Here is an 18974-nt window from a genome sequence, read left to right as displayed (position 1 = left end):
CTCCAACCCTGGCAACATTTTTGTTGATCTTTTCTGAATCCTTTCACATTTAACAACACTTTTCCGATAGGACGGAGACCAGAATTGCATGCAATATTCCATCTTTGCCTAAACAATGTCCTGTTCAGCGTTGGGGTTGCAGCTGTTCACTTTATATGTTAATGATTTGGATGAAGGGACTGCAGGCATTCTGGCAAAGTTTGCTAATGATACGAAATTAGGTGGACAGGCAGGTAGTACTGAGGAGGTGGGGAGGCTGCAGAAAGATTTAGACAGTTTCGGGGGGTGGCCCAGGAAATGGCTGATGAAATTCAACGTTAGCAAATGCGAGATCTTGCACTTTGGAAAAAAGAATACAGGCATGGACTATTTTATAAATGGTGCGAAAATTCATAAAGCTGAATTGCAAAGGGATCTGGGACTGCTAGGCCAAGATTCTGTAAAGGTTAACTTGCAGGTTGAGTCCGTGATTAAGAAAGTGGATGTAATGTTGTCACTTATCTCGAGGGTTGGAATATAAAACCAGTGATGTGCTTCTGAGACTTTTATAAAGCTCTAGTTAGGCCCCATTTAGAATACCGTGTCCAATTTTGGGCCCTACACCTCAGGAAGGGCATACTGGCTCTGGAGCATGTCCAGCAGAGATTCACACTGATGATCTCTGGAATGGTAGGCCTAACATACGATGAATGGTTGAGGATTTTGGGATTGTATTCATTAGCGTTTAGAAGGTTGAGGGGAAATCTAATAGAAACTTACAAGATAATGCGTGGCTTAGAAAGGGTGGACCTTGGGAAGTAGTACTCAAATCCTCTCACCATTAAGGCCAACTTACAGTTTGCTGCCTTTACTGCCTGCTGCTTGTTTACTTTCAATGAGGAAACCCAGGTCTCTCAATGTTTTTTTTCTCTCAATTTACAGCCATTTAAACAATGATTTACCTTCCAATTTTTGCTGTCAAGGTGGATAACATTTATGTATGCATGCACGTGTCACCTATCTGTCCTGACGTCCCATCAACAACCCGTGACTGCTCCCTCTTGCAGGGCATCGTCAACATCTATCCTTCTCAACTTGCACCCCTCTCCCCTTCCCCCTGCACCTGCCCTAATCTCCCTCCATGCCTCCCACCATCATCAGCAAAACCACTACCACTTCCTGTCTGTTTTACAGTGATTGTTGTTTGTCATTTATGTAAATGATCTGCATGAGAATTTCGGAAGCCTGATTAGTAGGTTTGTGGATAACACCAAAACTGGTGTTAGAGTGGACAGTAAAGAAGGTTATCTATCTAAGATTACAGATGGATCTTGATCAATTGGGCCAATGGGACAAGGCATGGCAGATGGAGTTTAATTTGGATAAATATGAGGTGTTGCATGTTGTTGAGATAAACAAAGACAGTTTAAGGGAGGGCCCTGGTAGTGTGTCAAACAGAGAGCCATAAGGGTTTAGGTACACAGTTCTTTGAAATTTGTATCACATATAGATTAAGAAAGCACTTACTACACTTGTCTTCATTGCTTAGACAATTGAGCATAGGAGCTCTGTTGTCATGTTGTAGTTCTACAGGACTTTGGTGAGGTACAGTTCTGGTCACTCTGCTAAAGAGAGGATGTTATTAAATTGGAGAGGTTACAGAAAAAATTTACAATGATGTTACCAGCACTGGAGAGTTTGGGTTATAAGGAGAAGCTTTTTTCACTGGAGCATAGAAGTCTGAGTGGTGACGTTGGGCTTTACGAAATCATGAAGGCATTGATAAGGTGAATAGCAAAGGTTGTTTCCCCATGGTAGAGAGTTCAAAACTAGGGGACATATTTTTAAGATGAGAGGAGAGAGATTTAAAAGGGAACTAAGGGGCAACTTTTTCCACAGAGGGTGGTACATATGTAGAATGACCCTTCGGAGGAAGTGGTAGATGCAGGTATAGTTACAACATTTTAAAGGATATTTAGACAGGTACATGAACAGGAACGATTCAGAGGGATATGGGCCAAATACAGACAAATAGGAATTGTTTAGTGTGGGAAACATAACTGGGATGAACAAAATGGACCAGAGGATCTGTTTCTGTGCTATATACACCACCCATGACTTCTGTTTCCCTCTCTATTGATGCTGCTAGACCTACTGAGTTTCTCCAGCAATTTGTTTTTGCTTGTTTCAGATCTCCAACATCCTCAGTTCTTTGTTTTATATTAGTCAATAAATGTGTCTACATTCTTCTAACTTGCCCAATCAATGCAGAATGGTATTCATTAAAGCTGAAACTGTAGAATGAGAGTTACAGGAGATAGGTTTACAATGCACACTGTAGTTTGCATCTATCCTATAGTTTTAGTTGTCAGATGATGTGAGGGACTGGCGCACTGCAGCCAATGCAGAGAAGATTGATCCAGAGGACTGAGTTCTGAGAAAAGTCTAAAAGAAATTGTTTCACTATGAAAAGCTGTGTGAGAAATGTTCTTTCAGAAATACATGACTGTCCAGGGAGTATGAAAAAGTATTAGCTCAGATTGAATTGTAGATAAGTTGGGTTCAAACTATGAAAATTACATTTATGACTATCAGAAAAATTTCCTCTTGGAAAATCGTTAAGCAATATGATAAATAGCTTCCAAATAGTGTTGGACGTTACCTTAAACAAATGCTAGAATCTCTCCCTGCTGGTGTGGCACAGAATGGCACTCTAGCAGTGGCATAGCGTGGGCTGGTGTGGCCCGGAGTGGGACTCTGGCAGTGGTATGGCGTGGGCTGGTGTGGCCTGGAGTGGGACTCTGGCAGCAGTACACTCTTTGCACTGTATTTCACATTGAATACACACGACAATAAAGTGATTTGATTCAATTCAGTTCTCTAACCTTTTAGTCTTGTAACATAAAACATAACGACCTGATGGGTTCTGTAGTGATAGTTCCATCATGTGAGGAATCATTATTTTGGACACAATTTTGAGTTATTCACCAACATATCGAATCTATTGGTATTTATCCATTATCATGTGTTCTAGGATCTTAAAGAACTGGTAGAGAAACAGGAAAAGAATGAGAAGAAACTGAAGAAGCAACTCAAGATCCACATGAAGAAAGTTCAAGAGCTTGAAGGTATAACTAAGTTTAGAACCTCAGTGAGATCAGATCTTGGGGGTTGGGGGTGGCAGGGTTTCTGTTCCGTGTGGTTCTATTCTGTTACATTAGATAGGATTTAATGCTCCACCCCTGGCAAGTTTGAAGGTGAGGAAGCATGTTATATCCAGCAGGCAGCCTCCCTGCCCACCCTGATCTCCACTACAATTTTATCATTTGTGGAGGTGGCATCAAGTGGTATGCCCACCAGAGGGTAATTTGAAGTCTTTGATTGTGCAGTTAATTTTCATGTGACACACTGTCACCAGGATTAGGTGTTAAATGCTGCAGGAATAGCTGGATTTTTTCCCTTCCCTTAATATAATTCAGCCTGTGGATACCAGCTCAATCATTGGGGAGATCATTGGCTCTAACTGAAATCCCAGAATTGAACATTTTACATTACTATTTCCAAGCCCTGGCCAGTGAACGGTGAATACCAGAAGCAAAGAAAAATGTAAGCTTGTGTGTATGTAAAACAATAAAGATGTATCTATGGATATTGTATTCTGATACATTAAATGCTTTATTGAGAATAAACAAAATAACTACATCTTTTGAAAATGATCCAGTCTAGGCAATGTGCATCTTTCTCCGAATTCAATAGCCATGAGCTACTAGTTCTAGGAAAATATAAATTGCATTTTTCAATAAGAAGATTTCAAAAATAACTGCTGAGGAGACCTAAGCATCTCCTGAACTGTCAGTGGGGGTAAAAACAAGCATCTGTTTTGAGCCATGAAATCATGAAGATTCCAGATTTTATTCCTGATTTGTTCTCTTACTTCAACTGAACCAACAGTGAGGATGAGAGCCTTAATGTTTTCAAAGTTTGTGAGAAGATTTGTAGCTCGGGTGCTCGTTGCTGTGGTTCTGTTCGCCGAGCTGGAAGTTTTTGTTGCAAACGTTTTGTCCCCTGTCTAGGTGACATCCTCAGTGCTTGGGAGCCTCCTGTGAAGCGCTTCTGTGGTGTTTCCTCCGGCATTTATAGTGGCCTGTCCCTGCCGCTTCCGGTTGTCAGTTTCAGCTGTCCGCAGTAGTGGCCGGTATATTGGGTCCAGGTCTATGTGTTTGTTGATTGTTCATGGATGTGGATCGTTAGCTGTCTTCCTGTTTGTCCTATATAGTGTTTTGTGCAGTCTTTGCATGGGATTTTGTACACTACATTAGTTTTGCTCATGCTGGTATCGGGTCCTTCGTTCTGGTGAGTTGTTGTCTTGAGTGTGGCTGTTGGTTTGTGTGCTGTTATAAGTCCTAGTGGTTGCAGTAGTCTGGCTGTCATTTCAGAGATGTTCTTGATGTATGGTAGTGTGGCTAGTCCTTTGGGTTGCGGCATGTCCTTGTTCCGTTGTCTTTCCCTTAGGCATCTGTTGATGAAATTGCGAGGATATCCGTTTTTGGCGAATACCTTGTATAGGTGTTCTTCTTCCTCTTTTTGCAGTTCTGGTGTGCTGCAGTGTGTTGTGGCCCTTTTAAATTGTGTCTTGATGCAACTTCATTTGTGTGTTTTGGGGTGGTTGCTTTCATAGTTCAGGACTTGGTCTGTGTGTGTGGCTTTCCGTGTACCTTTGTGGTGAATTCTCCGTTTGGTGTTCTCTGTACCATCACGTCTAGGAATGGGAGTTGGTTGTCCTTTTCTTCCTCTCTCGTGAATCGGATTCCTGTGAGTGTGGAGTTGATGATCCGGTGTGTTTTCTCTCTTTCCATGTTTTTAATGATTACAAAGGTGTCATCAACGTATCTGACCCAGAGTTTGGGTTGAATTTGTGGTAAGACTGTTTGTTCTAACCTTTGCATTACTGCTTCTGCTATGAGTCCCGAGATCGGTGAGCCCATGGGTGTTCCGTTGATTTGTTCGTATATCTGGTTGTTGAATGTGAAGTGTGTTGTGAGGCACAAGTCCAGTAGTTTAAGTATGCCGTCTTTGTTGATGGGTTAATGTTTTCAGCCAAACCAGAAAAACCCAGCCAAGTGTTTGTTGACAAAGTCCTGGCAAGACGACGACTTTGGGCAAGTTCAGGGTTGAACTTGACATCTAAGCGCGCTCATGAAGTGAGGCCAGTACAAGAATTCACAGGTTGACTCTTCGTGAAATTGGATACAATGTGAATATGGAAGAGGTTAGGAGAAATAGGGGAGGAAAGATTAGTAGGAGGATAAATGTAAAATTGCAATATAAACCATATGAATGCACTTTATCATTGGTGGGAAGTAGAACTCATGCCACAAAATTGAAAGAAAATTTTATTTTGATACTTTAAAACTCATTTCAGCATTATTCATTTTGAGTTATGGCATATTACAACTTTCCATATTAAGTTAATGGGATGTTTGCTATGTTTCCAGCAAGGACCTTCGTGCAGAAGGAGTCAAGGCCTGAGCTAACCAGACAGGTCACTGTGCAACGGAAAGAGAAGGAGTTCCAGGGGATGCTGGAATACTACAAGGATGATGAATCCCTGCTTATTCGCAACCTCATCGCAGGTACTCACCATTTCACAGTGAAAGGGATGTTGCTATGTAGAATCTTAGTCTAGGTCACTTACTCATTTGTAGCTGCACCTTCTTAGTGATAGCCACTACACTCACCTCTGCCACCTGACTCTTTTAAAGTTCTGGTATGCTACTGGTATCTTCCACCATGAAGACTGATACAAAATACCTGTTCAGTCGCTCCACCATTTCTTTGCTCCTTCTTATTACTTCTGCAACCTCTCCAGGCAATACCTGCCTCCCTCTTATTCCAAGAGGAAAGCAGGCCATTGGAGGGCAGCAGGTGTCAAAATGGATGGTGGACTTCCCAGTATTCTGCTCCTTAATGTGGAATAAGCTTTACCCTGACCACCCCAACTGGCTGATTAACTACGTCCAAGCCCCTGGACTGATATGAGAGGCTTGAATTATTGTACTGGGAGCCCCCTGAGCAAAAGCTATCAGCCTTGACCTGACTAAGGCCAGCTAACAACCAAGTGTCCTGGATTTGTATGCAATAAACACCACAAATCAACAGTACTGTCAACCAATTGTCTTTGGCAAAATATAAAAAGGCAAGGCAACACAAGGCAGACATCCAGATAGACACAGAATGAGTTAGAGCTGTGTCAACAAGTGGACAGGCTAAAGATGCAGCCTGGTCCAGTCCATATCCCTGGGTCCTTGCAGCAGCATTACAATGAGAGTTGCAGGTGCAGCATTGAAGTTCCAAAGACTTCTATGAGTGGATTGGATTGTGCCATGAGGATTGGCACATGTCAAATCCCAATATCTATTGATGTAAAGTATGTGTGTAGCCAGTGTCCATAGTGTGCCTTCAAGTGTTAGTGCCAAGAGTCTAACCTGAATGCTCTGACTTCCATGTTGAGAATTCTTGACATCTAACTTGCTTGGCTCCTTTGGTAAGATGGGAAACTGAACATTAATGAGGTCAGTTGCAGTATTAATAATGTGTTATCAAGCTATATGCCCCTTAACCGACAACTCACTGATCCCTTGTGAGTAACTCGGCATGCCACTCGTCAAAAGCATAAAAGATGCAGTGAGATGTTCCTGATGTCACGAGAGGTCTTGCCAAATCCCTCATCTTGCCGCAAATCTTGTCATAGTGCACCTCACTCGGAGCACTATAAGAGTCCACCTATTGTTTCTATCTGTATTTTTATCCTTGAAGATCTGTGCATCTCTCACTGTTAATGTTCCCAACATTTTATTGCTTCACGTTTCTCTGTATTTGACTTACACCTTTCCACTTGACTAAACTATCAGCTTTATGGTGACATCAACATAATGCAATGCACATAATTTTATAAACAAATTGCATTATATTATGAAATTAATGCCAAGAATTTACCAAAGGTAAAGGCAACAACATTTTTAATGGAGAAGAGGTGTCATCAGAAGCTGGACTAACTGATTAATTTCCATGTCAACTTACATATAGGCCATGTGTGAACATTGTCAGTATAATTGGTGATTAAACAGTATGGTGTTTTCACTTTCCCACCCATTTCTAGACCTGAAACCTCCAGCAGTGTCTGCCACAGTACCAGGTCTGCCTGCATACATCCTCTTCATGTGCCTTAGACATGCAGATTACATCAATGATGATCAGAAGGTCCACTCACTCCTCTCTAGTACCATCAATGGCATCAAGAAAGTGTTAAAGGTAAGTAATTTATTTGTTCAGTGCAGCTAGTAAACCTTTCCAGAGTGTGGTCAGAACTAAGTTAAATTTATGGTAATTTAACTGTTCGTTGAAATTTAATGCCCCTTGCACATTCTCATAAAATAATAATATTCAGCCTTAAACTCCATGATGCACTGACACATGCTGAATTACAGTCTAGTGGAAGCTGGCTGCTCATCCATCTAGCTTCCTTTTTGTACACTGAGTATCGGCAAGATATGAGACAGTTGAGGAATATTATAATTGATGTGGGACTATGTTCCCAGATCATTTATTTATAGTAGGAACCTTTTAAGAGATATCATGGTAAGGACCTTGTTTAGTTTTTTTTAAATTTCATACCCGAATCATAAACTGCTCATCCAATACGCACAGTTATGATGTTGCGTTCCTGACTCAGTAATTTAGTTTCACAATTGGCCATGTCGGAGACCACAGTATTTCATTAGTAAATCTAGTATGCTGAAGTTTATTCTTATATTACAGCTGTGCTTATTGTGTTTTTCAGAAACATAACGATGACTTTGAAATAACGTCATTTTGGTTGTCCAACAGTTGTCGCCTCCTACACTGTTTAAAACAATACAGTGGAGATGAAGTAAGTCTGGTTTATCATTTCTGTTTCACAATAAATAGTGCTTTGTGTGTTTTCCTGAAGAATTAAGTGGAATGGTATCACCAAAGTGTAGGAAACCATTGCTGGAAAAAGTGAGACTTTTTGTTGCCCATCAAGCACTTTCAGATTAAAGCCAACTGAAGCAAAGGTCCCCTCTGATCATAAGTAAATACAAGTAGTGCTGGGGAAACTCACAAGGTCTGGTAGCATCTGAGAGAGAGAGAAACAATTGACATTCCGAGTCCACTGTGACTTTTCTTTGGAACTGAAGAGTGAGGTGGAAAAATAATAGATTTTATACTGTAGAGAAAGGTAAGGAGGTGGAAGTGGAACAGAAGAGAAAGGTAAGGGAGATTAGAGGTCAAACGTGTCACAGGCAAATGGATTGATTAATGGTTATAGTGAAGCATAGACCCCTTCTGATCATTGCTAATGATGCGCCTGAGCCCAGTCTTTGAATGCACCTTCTATTTCACAATGTAATTGCTTTCTTTCAATTCCCATATCAGCAACCTCTGACTGAGATTGCCAATTATGGGATGTCATTAAGGCAATTTTGTGTTCTGAAAGTATATCCACAAGGGTTTGGAATGTATTTTATAGGCAAAGATTGAACCCATAGTACAATATTATGAGCACTAATTGGAAACATTCGTGGGTTGAACTGATGGAAATTACCAAAGCTTCTGAAAAGGTGAGAGATTTTTCCACATTGTTGGTGACTTGTTAAAATCTTGCTTCACAGAATGCTAGAAGAGATTATTTGGCCAGCTTTTGAGCCTATCCAAATAGTTATTAGGTGCAATGTATTTCTAGACATGAGAAGTCTGATACTTTCTTAGCTTAATTTCACTTCAGTCATTTTTTAAAAAAATTTGTCATGTGTTTATTTCACTTCACTTTTTTGAAGCCTTAGTTAAACTAAAAGCACCATCTCTATAGCTGTAACACTACATTCTACATTCAGTTCTATTACCCTGATGACGTACTTATGTAAGGCATGATATGTCTGGTTGGCATGCAAACTAATACTTTTCACTGTACCTCAGTATATATAGAGTCATAGAGGTGTACAACACGGAAACAGACCCTTCGGTCCAACCCGGCCATGCCGACCAGATATTACAACCCAATCTAGTCCCACCTGCCAGCACCTGGCCCATATCCCTCCAAACCCTTCCTACTCCTATGCCCATCCAAATGCCTTTTAAATGTTGTAATTGTACTAGCCTCCACCACTTCTTCTGGCAGCTCATTCCATACACATCAGATCAGAAAAAGGTGATCTCACTACAGAAATATATAAAATCCTTGGAGGGGTTGAAAGGATAGATACAGAAGTGTTTTCCCTTGACTCTAGAGTCTGTAATTAGGTAACATAATCTCAGCCACTTCAGTTTAGATGGGGAGAAATTCTTTCCTTCTGAGGCCGTAAATCCTTGCAATTCTCCACAGACATCTCTGAATGCTCAGTCATCAAGCATATTCAAAACTGAGACTGATAAATATTTGGACACAGATGGAGTCAAGAGATATTGCAATATTTAACGAAAATACAGATCAGTCATAGCAAGTAGGTGAATCTCAGAAATATTATGGTACAGATGGAGGCCATTTGGCCCATCATATTTACACTAGTCTTCAAATAGACGTCATTATCTAATACCAAGCTCTGTTCATTTCCCAAACCCTTGTGTCTTATTTCTATCCAAATAACATCCAGTACCCCCCTTGAATGTCTACTCCTGCTCCTACTTCTTATATTCTCCTAAGTTGGGCATGCTCTCCCAAGAGGATAGAGGGTGTAGTGTGGTTTTGATAGAGTAAAGGTCAGTATGTAAAGATTTGGGGTACTAGGCAAAAAGAACTGGAGGTAACATGAGAATTTATGCACCAACATTTTATCATTTGGAAACGTTACTGAAACAGTTCTGGTAGCAAATTTATTGGTAAACTTTAAATACAATAGAACTTCCAACTGAAAGGGGAAAAATGCTCGGGATAGGGCTTGGATTGGGAACACCTGGATAGCTCATTCAAAGAGCCAGCATGGCTATGATGGGCTGATTAACCTCCTCTGTGCTGTGTTATTCTACCAAAAACTCGAGTTGATGCAAATTGAGATTGGAAGTATTTGACACATAGGAGTTCTACACAGTGGATGAAAATAAATCTTTGCAACATTGGGCTTACCTGCCAACTAGAGAACCAGCAAGAGGCCCTCGTTGTCGGGACTGGGGAAGGTCTACCATTCTACCAGGCTCCATTTAACTGGATGTCAGGCTTTCCCCAGTATTAAGGAGCTCAGGCACAGAACTCCTCACCCCTCGAGTTTTCAGTCAATTCGAGACAATCTAATTATGTTTTAATTAATCCATGGGATGTGGGCTTCACTGGCCATGCCAACATTTATTGCAAATCCATGATTTCCCAAAGGGCATTAAAGAGTTAACCATATTGACAATACAACTATGGCATCACCTCCCCACAATCATCATAGGAGTGCTGGCAAGTGCTATCAATATACTTAATGGAGGTCTACAATTATCAAATGAGAGAGGAGGCTGGGTAGGGATTGCAGGGATTAGGAGAAGGTGTTGGAATTGGGGCTGTTGGATTTGCTGTACTCACCGCAGGCCCCTTCCTCATGGACATAGAAAGCAGGACATTTCCAACCCACCACTTCCAGCCCTTTGGGTTTATTGTTTTGATCATCAGTAAAGTGATGAAAAATGCCATTAACATTGCTATTAAATAGCACCTGCTCAGCAATAACTTGTTCAGTGACACCCAGTTTGGGTTCTGCGAGAGCCACTCAGCTCCTGACCTCATTACAGCTTTGGTTCAAACGTAGACAAAAGAGCTGAATTCCAGAGGCAGGGTGAGAGTGACAGCCTTGACATCAAGAGTGGCATCAGGGGGCCCCAACAAAACTGGAATCAACGCATTATCAGGAGCAAACTGTCCACTTGGATGGAGTCATACCTACACGTAGGACTATATTGTTGTTGTTCGAGGTCAGTCATCTCAACTCCAGGATATCTCTGCAGGAGTTCCTCAGGGTAGTGTCCTAGGTTCAACCATCTTCAGCTGCTTCAATCAATGACCCCATCAAGGACACCATGACCACAAATAAATCAGACCTTCCCTTCACCATAAGGTCAGAGGTGAGGATGTTTGCCGATGATTGCACAACAGTCAACACCATTTGTGACTCCTCAGACAGTGAAGCAGTCCATGTTCAAATGCAACAAGATCTGGACAATACCTCGGCTTAGGCTGATAGGTGGCACGATAGGTGCACCACACTAATGCTGGACAATGACCACCTTCAATAACAGACTAGCTAACCACTGCCCCTTGATATTCAATGGTGTTACCCTTTCTGAATCCTCCACTGTGAACATCTAGGGGATTACCATCGACCAGGAACTCAACTGAACTCACTATATAAACACAGTGACTACAACAGCAGGTTAGAGGTCAACTGTCCTCCTGATTCCCCACAGTCTGTCCACCGTCTACAAGATATAAGTCCGAAGGGTGATGGAATATTCCTCACTTGCTTAGCTGGGTGCAGCTCCCACAAAATTCAAGTTTGGCACCATCCAAAGTAAAGCAGCCTCTTGAGCAACACCATGTCCACAATGCCCTTCACCACTGATGCTCAGCAGGAGTGTATACTATCCACAAGTCACACTGCAGGAATTCACCAAAGATCCCCAGAGAGCACTTTCAAATCTCGTGACCACTTCCATCTAGAAGGACAAGGCAGCAGATAGAGTCATAGAGATGTATAGCACAGAAACGGACCCTTCGGTCCAACATCTCTACGCCGACCAGATATCCTAAACTGAAGTAGATCCATTTGCCAGCATTTGGTCCATATCCCTCTAAACCCTTCCTATTCATGTACCCATTCAAATGCCTTTTTAATTTTGTAATTGTACCCATGTCCACCACATTCTCTGGCAGCTCCTTCCATGCATTCACCACCATCTGTGTGCAAAGGTTATCCCTCAGGTCCCTTTTAAATCTTTCCCCTCTTTCCTTAAATTTATGCTGCTTAGTTTAGGACTCCTATCCTGGGAAAAAGACCTTGACTATTTACACTATCATGATTTTATAAACCACTCAATGGTCACCCCTCAGGCTCCAACACTTCATGGAAAACAGTTCTAGTCTGTTCAGACTCTCCCTATAGCTCAAACTCTGCAATCCTGGCAACATCCTTGTAAATCCTGCCTGAACCTTTTCAAGTTTAAAACATCTTTACTATAGCAGGGACACAAGAATTGAATGCCATATTCTAAAAATGACCTTACCAACGTCCTGTACCGCTGCAACATGACATCCCAACTCCTATACTCAATGCACTGACCAATGAAGATAAGCAATCCAAATGCCACCTTCACTACCCTGTCTACCTGCAACTCCACTTTCAAGGAACTGTTTACCTGCACCCATAGGTCTCTTTGTTTGGAAACACTCCCCAGGGCCCTACCATTGAGTGTATATGTCCTGACCTGGTTTGTTTTACCAAAATGCAACACTTCACATTTATCTAAGTTAAACTTTATCTGCCACTCCTCAGCCTACATGGGAACACCACCCACTGGAAAATCCTCTCCAAGTCACTCACCATCTTGTCTTGGAAATATGTCGCCTTTTTTGCACTGTTGCTGGATCAAATTCCCGGAATTCCGTCCCTAATGGCATTGTGGGTCTCTGAACAGCATGTGGACTGCAGAGGTCAAGAATGCAACTGACTGCCACATTCTCAACGGCAGCTAGGAATGAGCAATGAACTAGCCAGTGATACCCATGTCCCACAAATGAATAGAAATAAAAGCCTATCAAGCTTGTTTAAAATCTCAGCAATTAATTTATATTAGTTGTCCTCATCCTTCCTACCAAAATGTACTGCTTCACTCTTTATTACATTCATCAGTAATATTTTTGCCCATTCAATGCTCCATGTGCTCCTGAAAGCTATATTATCCTCATAATGTATGCAGCATTTCTGAATTTTGTATCATCTGCATGCTTTGAAATTCTCACTTGTATAATCAAGTTCAGGTCACCCAAATATATTGAAAAGAGCAAAAACTCGCCTTGGGAGCTCTGTTGTACATTTCTGTACAATCTGCAAAAATAAAAGTTCTGTGCTATCTGCTTTCTGTCCTTTGCCCAATTTTCTCCAATTAATCTCGTGCTTTAATATTGTTTAAAAATATATTATGTGGCATTTCATGAAATGGATCTTTTGAAATTGCATCAATCGCATTGCACTCATTAATAATCTCCATAACTGCATCAAAAATTCAATCAAGTTGGTCAGACTCAATCTTTTTTTCCATTATCATATACATTATAGTTATTTTTTCTATGACACTGCTATGTAATATCTGCCGTGTTGAATTTGTTTATTTGGGAAATTAGAATGATGCCACAGCAGCATCCTTGCCAATACCCGATGAAATTGAGAATGACGATTCCCATTTTGGGAAACACTGAAGGCATTTAAAGCAAGTTATATGCTTCTTTCTTGTGGTTAATGGATGAGGATGTGCATATTTGCATAGGTTTTTTTCTTTAGGAATGTGTGTGTCTATTCATTATTGAGCTGGTCACTTCTGAAAGAGAGAATATGTGAAAGTAAAGCAAATGAAAAGATAAATCCTTGTTTTCTCATGTTATTTCTCAATTCTTTCAGGATTTTATGAAGCAGAATAATGCACGTCAGAATGAGCACAGTCTCAAGAACTTTGACCTCACGGAGTATCGTCAGCTTCTGAGTGATCTTTCTATTCAGATCTATCAACAGCTGATTAAGGTTGCAGAAAATCTTCTTCAAAGCATGATAGGTAAGGTGTTTATAGAAATAGGCATTTTTTTGTGGGAAAAAAACCCTCGACACTCAAAATGAGTCATTATTTTCAAGTACACTTTCACAAGCATTACACTTCTGATACCTAAACAACTACTGTTGAGTGTTGATGGGTTATTTGGAGTGTTGAACACTGAATAGTGTTAAGGCTGAGCTTGCCAGGGATTTTTGAATGGTGATCAACTATGCTCTCATTGATTTCCCTATCCCTTCATCCACCCCACCTCTTGCCTAGGCAGACAATTCACAACATTTCAACTGACAACCCACATGAGATCAGATAACTCTAAATAAACGTGATCTGGATTTTTAAGTCAGGAGCAAGAAGCATGAGACAGACGTGTTTCTAATTTCTGAAACTTCCCCTATGGAACAGTGTTACTCAGAGTTATAAGAGCTGTATAGCATAGAAACGGATCCTTCAGTCCAACTTGTTCATGCCGACCACATATCCTAAATTAATTTGGTCCCATTTGCCAGCATTTGGCCAATATCCCTCTAAACTCTTCCTATTCATATACCCATGTTGTAATGTTGTAATTGTACCAGTGTCCACCACTTCCTCGGGCAGCTCATTCCAAACATGCACTACGCTCTCCGTGGAAAAAGTTGCCCCTTAAGCTCCCTTTTAAATCTTTCATCTCTCACCTTAAACATATGCCCTCTAGTTTTGGACTCCCCCACCCTGGGGAAAAGTCCTTGTCTAGTCACCCTATCTATGCCCCTCATGATTTGATAAGCCTTTATAAGGTCACACCTCAGCCTCCAATGCTCCAGGGAAAATAACCCCAGCCTATTCAGCTTCTCCCTATGTTGACTGTTAACTCCTGGACGACACAAGTTTCAGTTCAAAGGTAGACACTTTTAGTGAACAGCCAGCGAGAGATTCTGGGTGACACCAAAAGTAGTCTTGTAGCCATCTTGTGGTGGCACTCCTCAATGATTCTCGTAACATTACATACAAACAGTACATTTTAGACTTTGTTTGGCCGTGACGATTACCAGACACCCACTGTGATTTCCAGTCTCAGCCTGTCAAAGGAGAGGTACACAATCAAACATATAGTGAGTCACTAATAGGGGATCTTTAACCTTTGAGTTCCCAATACTCCCAAACACTGATAAGCCAGTAAACTAGAATTTTTTTTACTTTTGGGGTTCTCAAACTTCTTCACCTATAGCTCAAATCCTACAACCCTGGCAACGTCCTTGTAAATCATTTCTGAACCTTTTAAAGTTTCACGAAATCCTTTCTATAGCAGGAAGACCAGAATTGAAGACACTATTCCAAAAGTGGCCTAAATAATGTCGTATACACCTGCAACATGACCTCCCAACTCCTATACTTGATGCTCTGACCAATAAAGGAAAGCATGCCAAACGCTCCCTTCACTATCTTGTCTACCTGGGACTCCACTTTCAAGGAAATATGAACCTGCACTCCAAGGTCTCTCTGTTCAGCAACACTCACAGGACCTTACCATTAAGTGCTGTTAAGATTTGCTTTTCCAAAATGCAGCACCTCACATTTATCTAAATTAAACTCCATCTGCCACTCCTCAGCCAATTGGCCTATCTGATCAAGATCCCATTGAAATCTGAGGTAACCTTCTTTTCTGCCTACTGCACCTCCAATTTTGGTGTCATCTGCATTCTTGCTAATTGGCTCAGTGGTTAACGCTGCAGCTTCACAGCATCAGATACCCGAGTTCATTTCCAACTTCAGACAAGTGTCGGGGGGGGGAGGGGCATTTTGGAGGGTTGACTCGATGGGCTGAATGGTCTGATTCCACACTGTAAGGATTCCATGATAAATGATGGAAAACATGGACCCAGCAACGATCCTTGTGACATACCACTGGTCACAGGCCTCCAGTCTGAAAAGCCACCCTCCAACACCACCACCTGTCTTCTACCTTTGAGCTAGTTCTGTATCCAAATGGCTAGTTCTTCCTGTGTTCCGTGTGATCTAACCTTGCTAAACAGTCTACCATGAGGAATCTTGTCAAACGTCTTACTGAAGTCCATGTAGATCACATCCACTGCTCTGGCCTCATCAATCCTCTGTTACTTCTTCAAAACTCTCATTGAGATTTTAATGGTTGGATCCACGTAATTGGTATGGAGACAGGTTTTCTGTCCAATTAAAAACATTGGGCAGGCTTTCAAACCTGGCGGGTGAATTGGGGCCTTTCAGTTTAACAGGATCAGCAGCCTGCACTGGATAGTAATTAATGCGAAGCACCAGCAATATAATGGATAAGGTCAAATGTGACACAGTAACCTTTGAGATCCAGAGTGAGGTCAAACAAGATTGTGTTCTGGCATCTTGTTATGCTGTCGTATACCTTCAGGTCAACTACAATCAGTTTTGATATAACGCAGTAATTACGTTGTCGTGCAATTCCTTGTTATAAGAGTATTGTGTAATAGCAGCACTGTATAAACTAGTGGAGCCAGAATAGCATTGTAATCCATACACTTCACACTTTAAGACTTTGTGCTTTAGAAACAGTGTCCCCAATTCGTCAATCGGGTTAGAGCGAATTTGCATTAACGAAACGTGCATTATAGCAGAATGTAAAAACAATGACTGCAGATGCTGGAAACCAGATTCTGGATCAGTGGTGCTGGAAGAGCACAACAATTCAGGCAGCAGAGCCTGTCCTCTGATGCTGCCTGAATTGCTGTGCTCTTCCAGCACCACTGATCCAGATTATAGCAGAATGACCTGTACAGTGTGTGTCTATTTACAAACCAGAACTGATGGAAAGCTGTTAAGTTTGGTTTGCCAGAAGTCCAAGACAGGTACAGTAATCTCTGAGTTGCTGTACTAATAATCCAAACAAGGAACACTTTAGTAGCAGATGAACAAACAGTGTCATGTCTGTAAAGTGAGAGGTTTGACAATCACGTCAGGGAGATAAGTGCCATGGTTGCCACAACACTATGTATTAGCATTGGCAATATGACACTGAAGTTTATTGATAGATTCAAATAATTAGGCTCCACAATTACCACCATCTCACGTTTTGCTGAAATCTTGCAAAAACTACACACCTTGCAAAAGCTCCAGCTATTATACTCAAACTGTGGAATAATAAAAATCTAAGAACATCAAACTAGAAGTCTCCTAAGCATGCGATCTCAATATGCTGCTGTATGGTCAAGTGACCTGGACAATATAAGCTTGACACGAATCCCACCAGCATACATTCATTGCCATGCCAACAATGTCCTTCTGTACAGGGAAACTCAGTTACACCTCCTTGTCATCTATACCTTGCTCGTAACTGACCCTGCAATAATGATGTGAAAATGGTAGGCATTAATACTGATTTGGAGATGGTCACTGATGCCCATGACTTCTGGAAGCTGACTGTTTGGAAGGGCAATCGAAGAAGCAAAAATCTTAACTGGCTGAGAAGGCCCAGTGAATTGAGCACCTTTTCAATCCACTGTCTTCCTCTGCAGCAAGTGGGGCAGAGGTGCCATGCTAGATTGGGGCTTCTAAGTAACGACAGGTGGTAGATCTTTAACTCCGAGTTGACCGTCATGTCCTAAACCATCATCTTATGAGCTGGGAAGCACCATTTGGGAGCGGAGAAGGCACTTCAATATGGAAATGTTTGCTCACCAATCCTTTTAAAGTTTTGAATTAAAAATAGGTACAGCAGCCAGGCCACTACTGGATGCAGAGAAGCTCTTCTCCTGCAGCAGCACCCAAATAGGTATGAAAGGCCTCTCAGAAACATTCTAGTTAAGTGGGCCTAACAAGGCACCTCATGAACCTAATTAGTTACATGTTCCTGAGCTAGGTATCCCTGCTGGATATAGAAGAGAATGGGATTGAGAAAACGACATGCCGGTAATTACAGAATCCATCCGCTTTCATTCCCACCCTCAGCAAGGCTTGTGTCACACAGGAATGCAGTAGGTTAATCCCCTCAGAACCATGAAAAGTGTTGTATGAATACCTATATGAAAGGCATTTTATATTCCAGTGTTCTTCAGTGAACAATGTAGCTGAAAAAATTCAGACCATTATGATTTGATATTCCTGTACTGTTTTTCTAGCTTTATGATTTTTATTGACAAAAATGATGAGCAAGTACAAATGACACCCTTGGGAATTTTTTTTATATATAAATTGCTAAAGGCAAAGGGAACTGAATTTGTTTTCCTTTAGATCTTTAAGAATCATGGAATAACTTTTTTTCTGCTTTTCAATCCCTTTGAACTGTTGACTTCAGCATTTCTCTTAAAGCTTCCTCAACTTTTAATGGATGGGAGTCAGTTTCTGTAATTAATCTGCATTTTGTTCTTGCTGATGTTTTGATGTGAATGAAGCTCAAATGTTGATGAAAGGCAAGGTCTTGGCCAGGCAGTTTCACTCTGTTACTAACAAGTGCAGATTCACAGCACAAAACTCTTCCATTTGTGCAAAAATGCACAAAGATTGACAATTCCACAGATGATGCTCATATTATACATTTATTGACCCCCTCCAGTAAATGTGGCTGGATCAAGTCATTTAGCTGCACTTAGCTAATGCTAGTTTGCTGATCAACCTATCTGAGTGGAGATTTTGTAGTGGATTTAGAACAATAGAACAATACAGCACAGAACAGGCCCTTCGGCCCACGATGTTGTGCTGAACATTTGTCCTAGCTTAAGCACCTATCCATGTACCTATCCAATTGCCGCTTAAAGGTCACCAATGATTATGGCTCTGCCACTCCCACAGGCAGCGCATTCCATGCCCCCACCACTCTCTGGTAAAGAACCTACCCCTGACATCTCCCCCCCTATACCTTCCACCCTTCACCTTAAATTTATGTCCCCTTGTAACACTCTGTTGTACCCGGGGAAAAAGTCTCTGACTGTCTATTCCTCTGATCATCTTATAAACCTCTATCAAGTCACCTTCTGGATTAGTGGTGCTGGAAGAGCACAGCAGTTCAGGCAGCATCCAAGGAGCTTCGAAATCGACATTTCAGGCAAAAGTCCTTCATATTCCGCCACCTCCAAACAGACCCCACCACCAGGGATATATTTCCCTCCCCACCCCTTTCCGCCTTCCACAAAGACCATTCCCTCCGTGACTACCTGGTCAGGTCCACGCCCCCCTACAACCCACCCTCCCATCCTGGCACT

The 18974-nt window shown here is 41.5% G+C and overlaps 1 protein-coding gene across 1 annotated transcript in view; it reads left to right on the top strand.

Annotated features, from left to right (window-relative positions):
- The window catches only part of myo5b (myosin VB), a 265930-nt gene that overhangs the window by 236539 nt on the left and 10417 nt on the right, over window positions 1–18974 (top strand). Inside the window, exons 32-38 of the mRNA XM_043674299.1 lie at window positions 3014–3107; window positions 5475–5612; window positions 7139–7290; window positions 7820–7909; window positions 13644–13794; window positions 17486–17548; window positions 17655–17685. Of these exons, the coding sequence (XP_043530234.1) occupies window positions 3014–3107; window positions 5475–5612; window positions 7139–7290; window positions 7820–7909; window positions 13644–13794; window positions 17486–17548; window positions 17655–17685 (719 nt within the window). The remainder of the gene's footprint in view (window positions 1–3013; window positions 3108–5474; window positions 5613–7138; window positions 7291–7819; window positions 7910–13643; window positions 13795–17485; window positions 17549–17654; window positions 17686–18974) is intronic.

The sequence above is a fragment of the Chiloscyllium plagiosum genome, chromosome 1 (genome assembly GCF_004010195.1).
Source record: "Chiloscyllium plagiosum isolate BGI_BamShark_2017 chromosome 1, ASM401019v2, whole genome shotgun sequence".
In the NCBI taxonomy this organism is placed as follows: domain Eukaryota; kingdom Metazoa; phylum Chordata; class Chondrichthyes; order Orectolobiformes; family Hemiscylliidae; genus Chiloscyllium; species Chiloscyllium plagiosum.
This window is presented reverse-complemented; position numbering and strand designations above follow the sequence as displayed.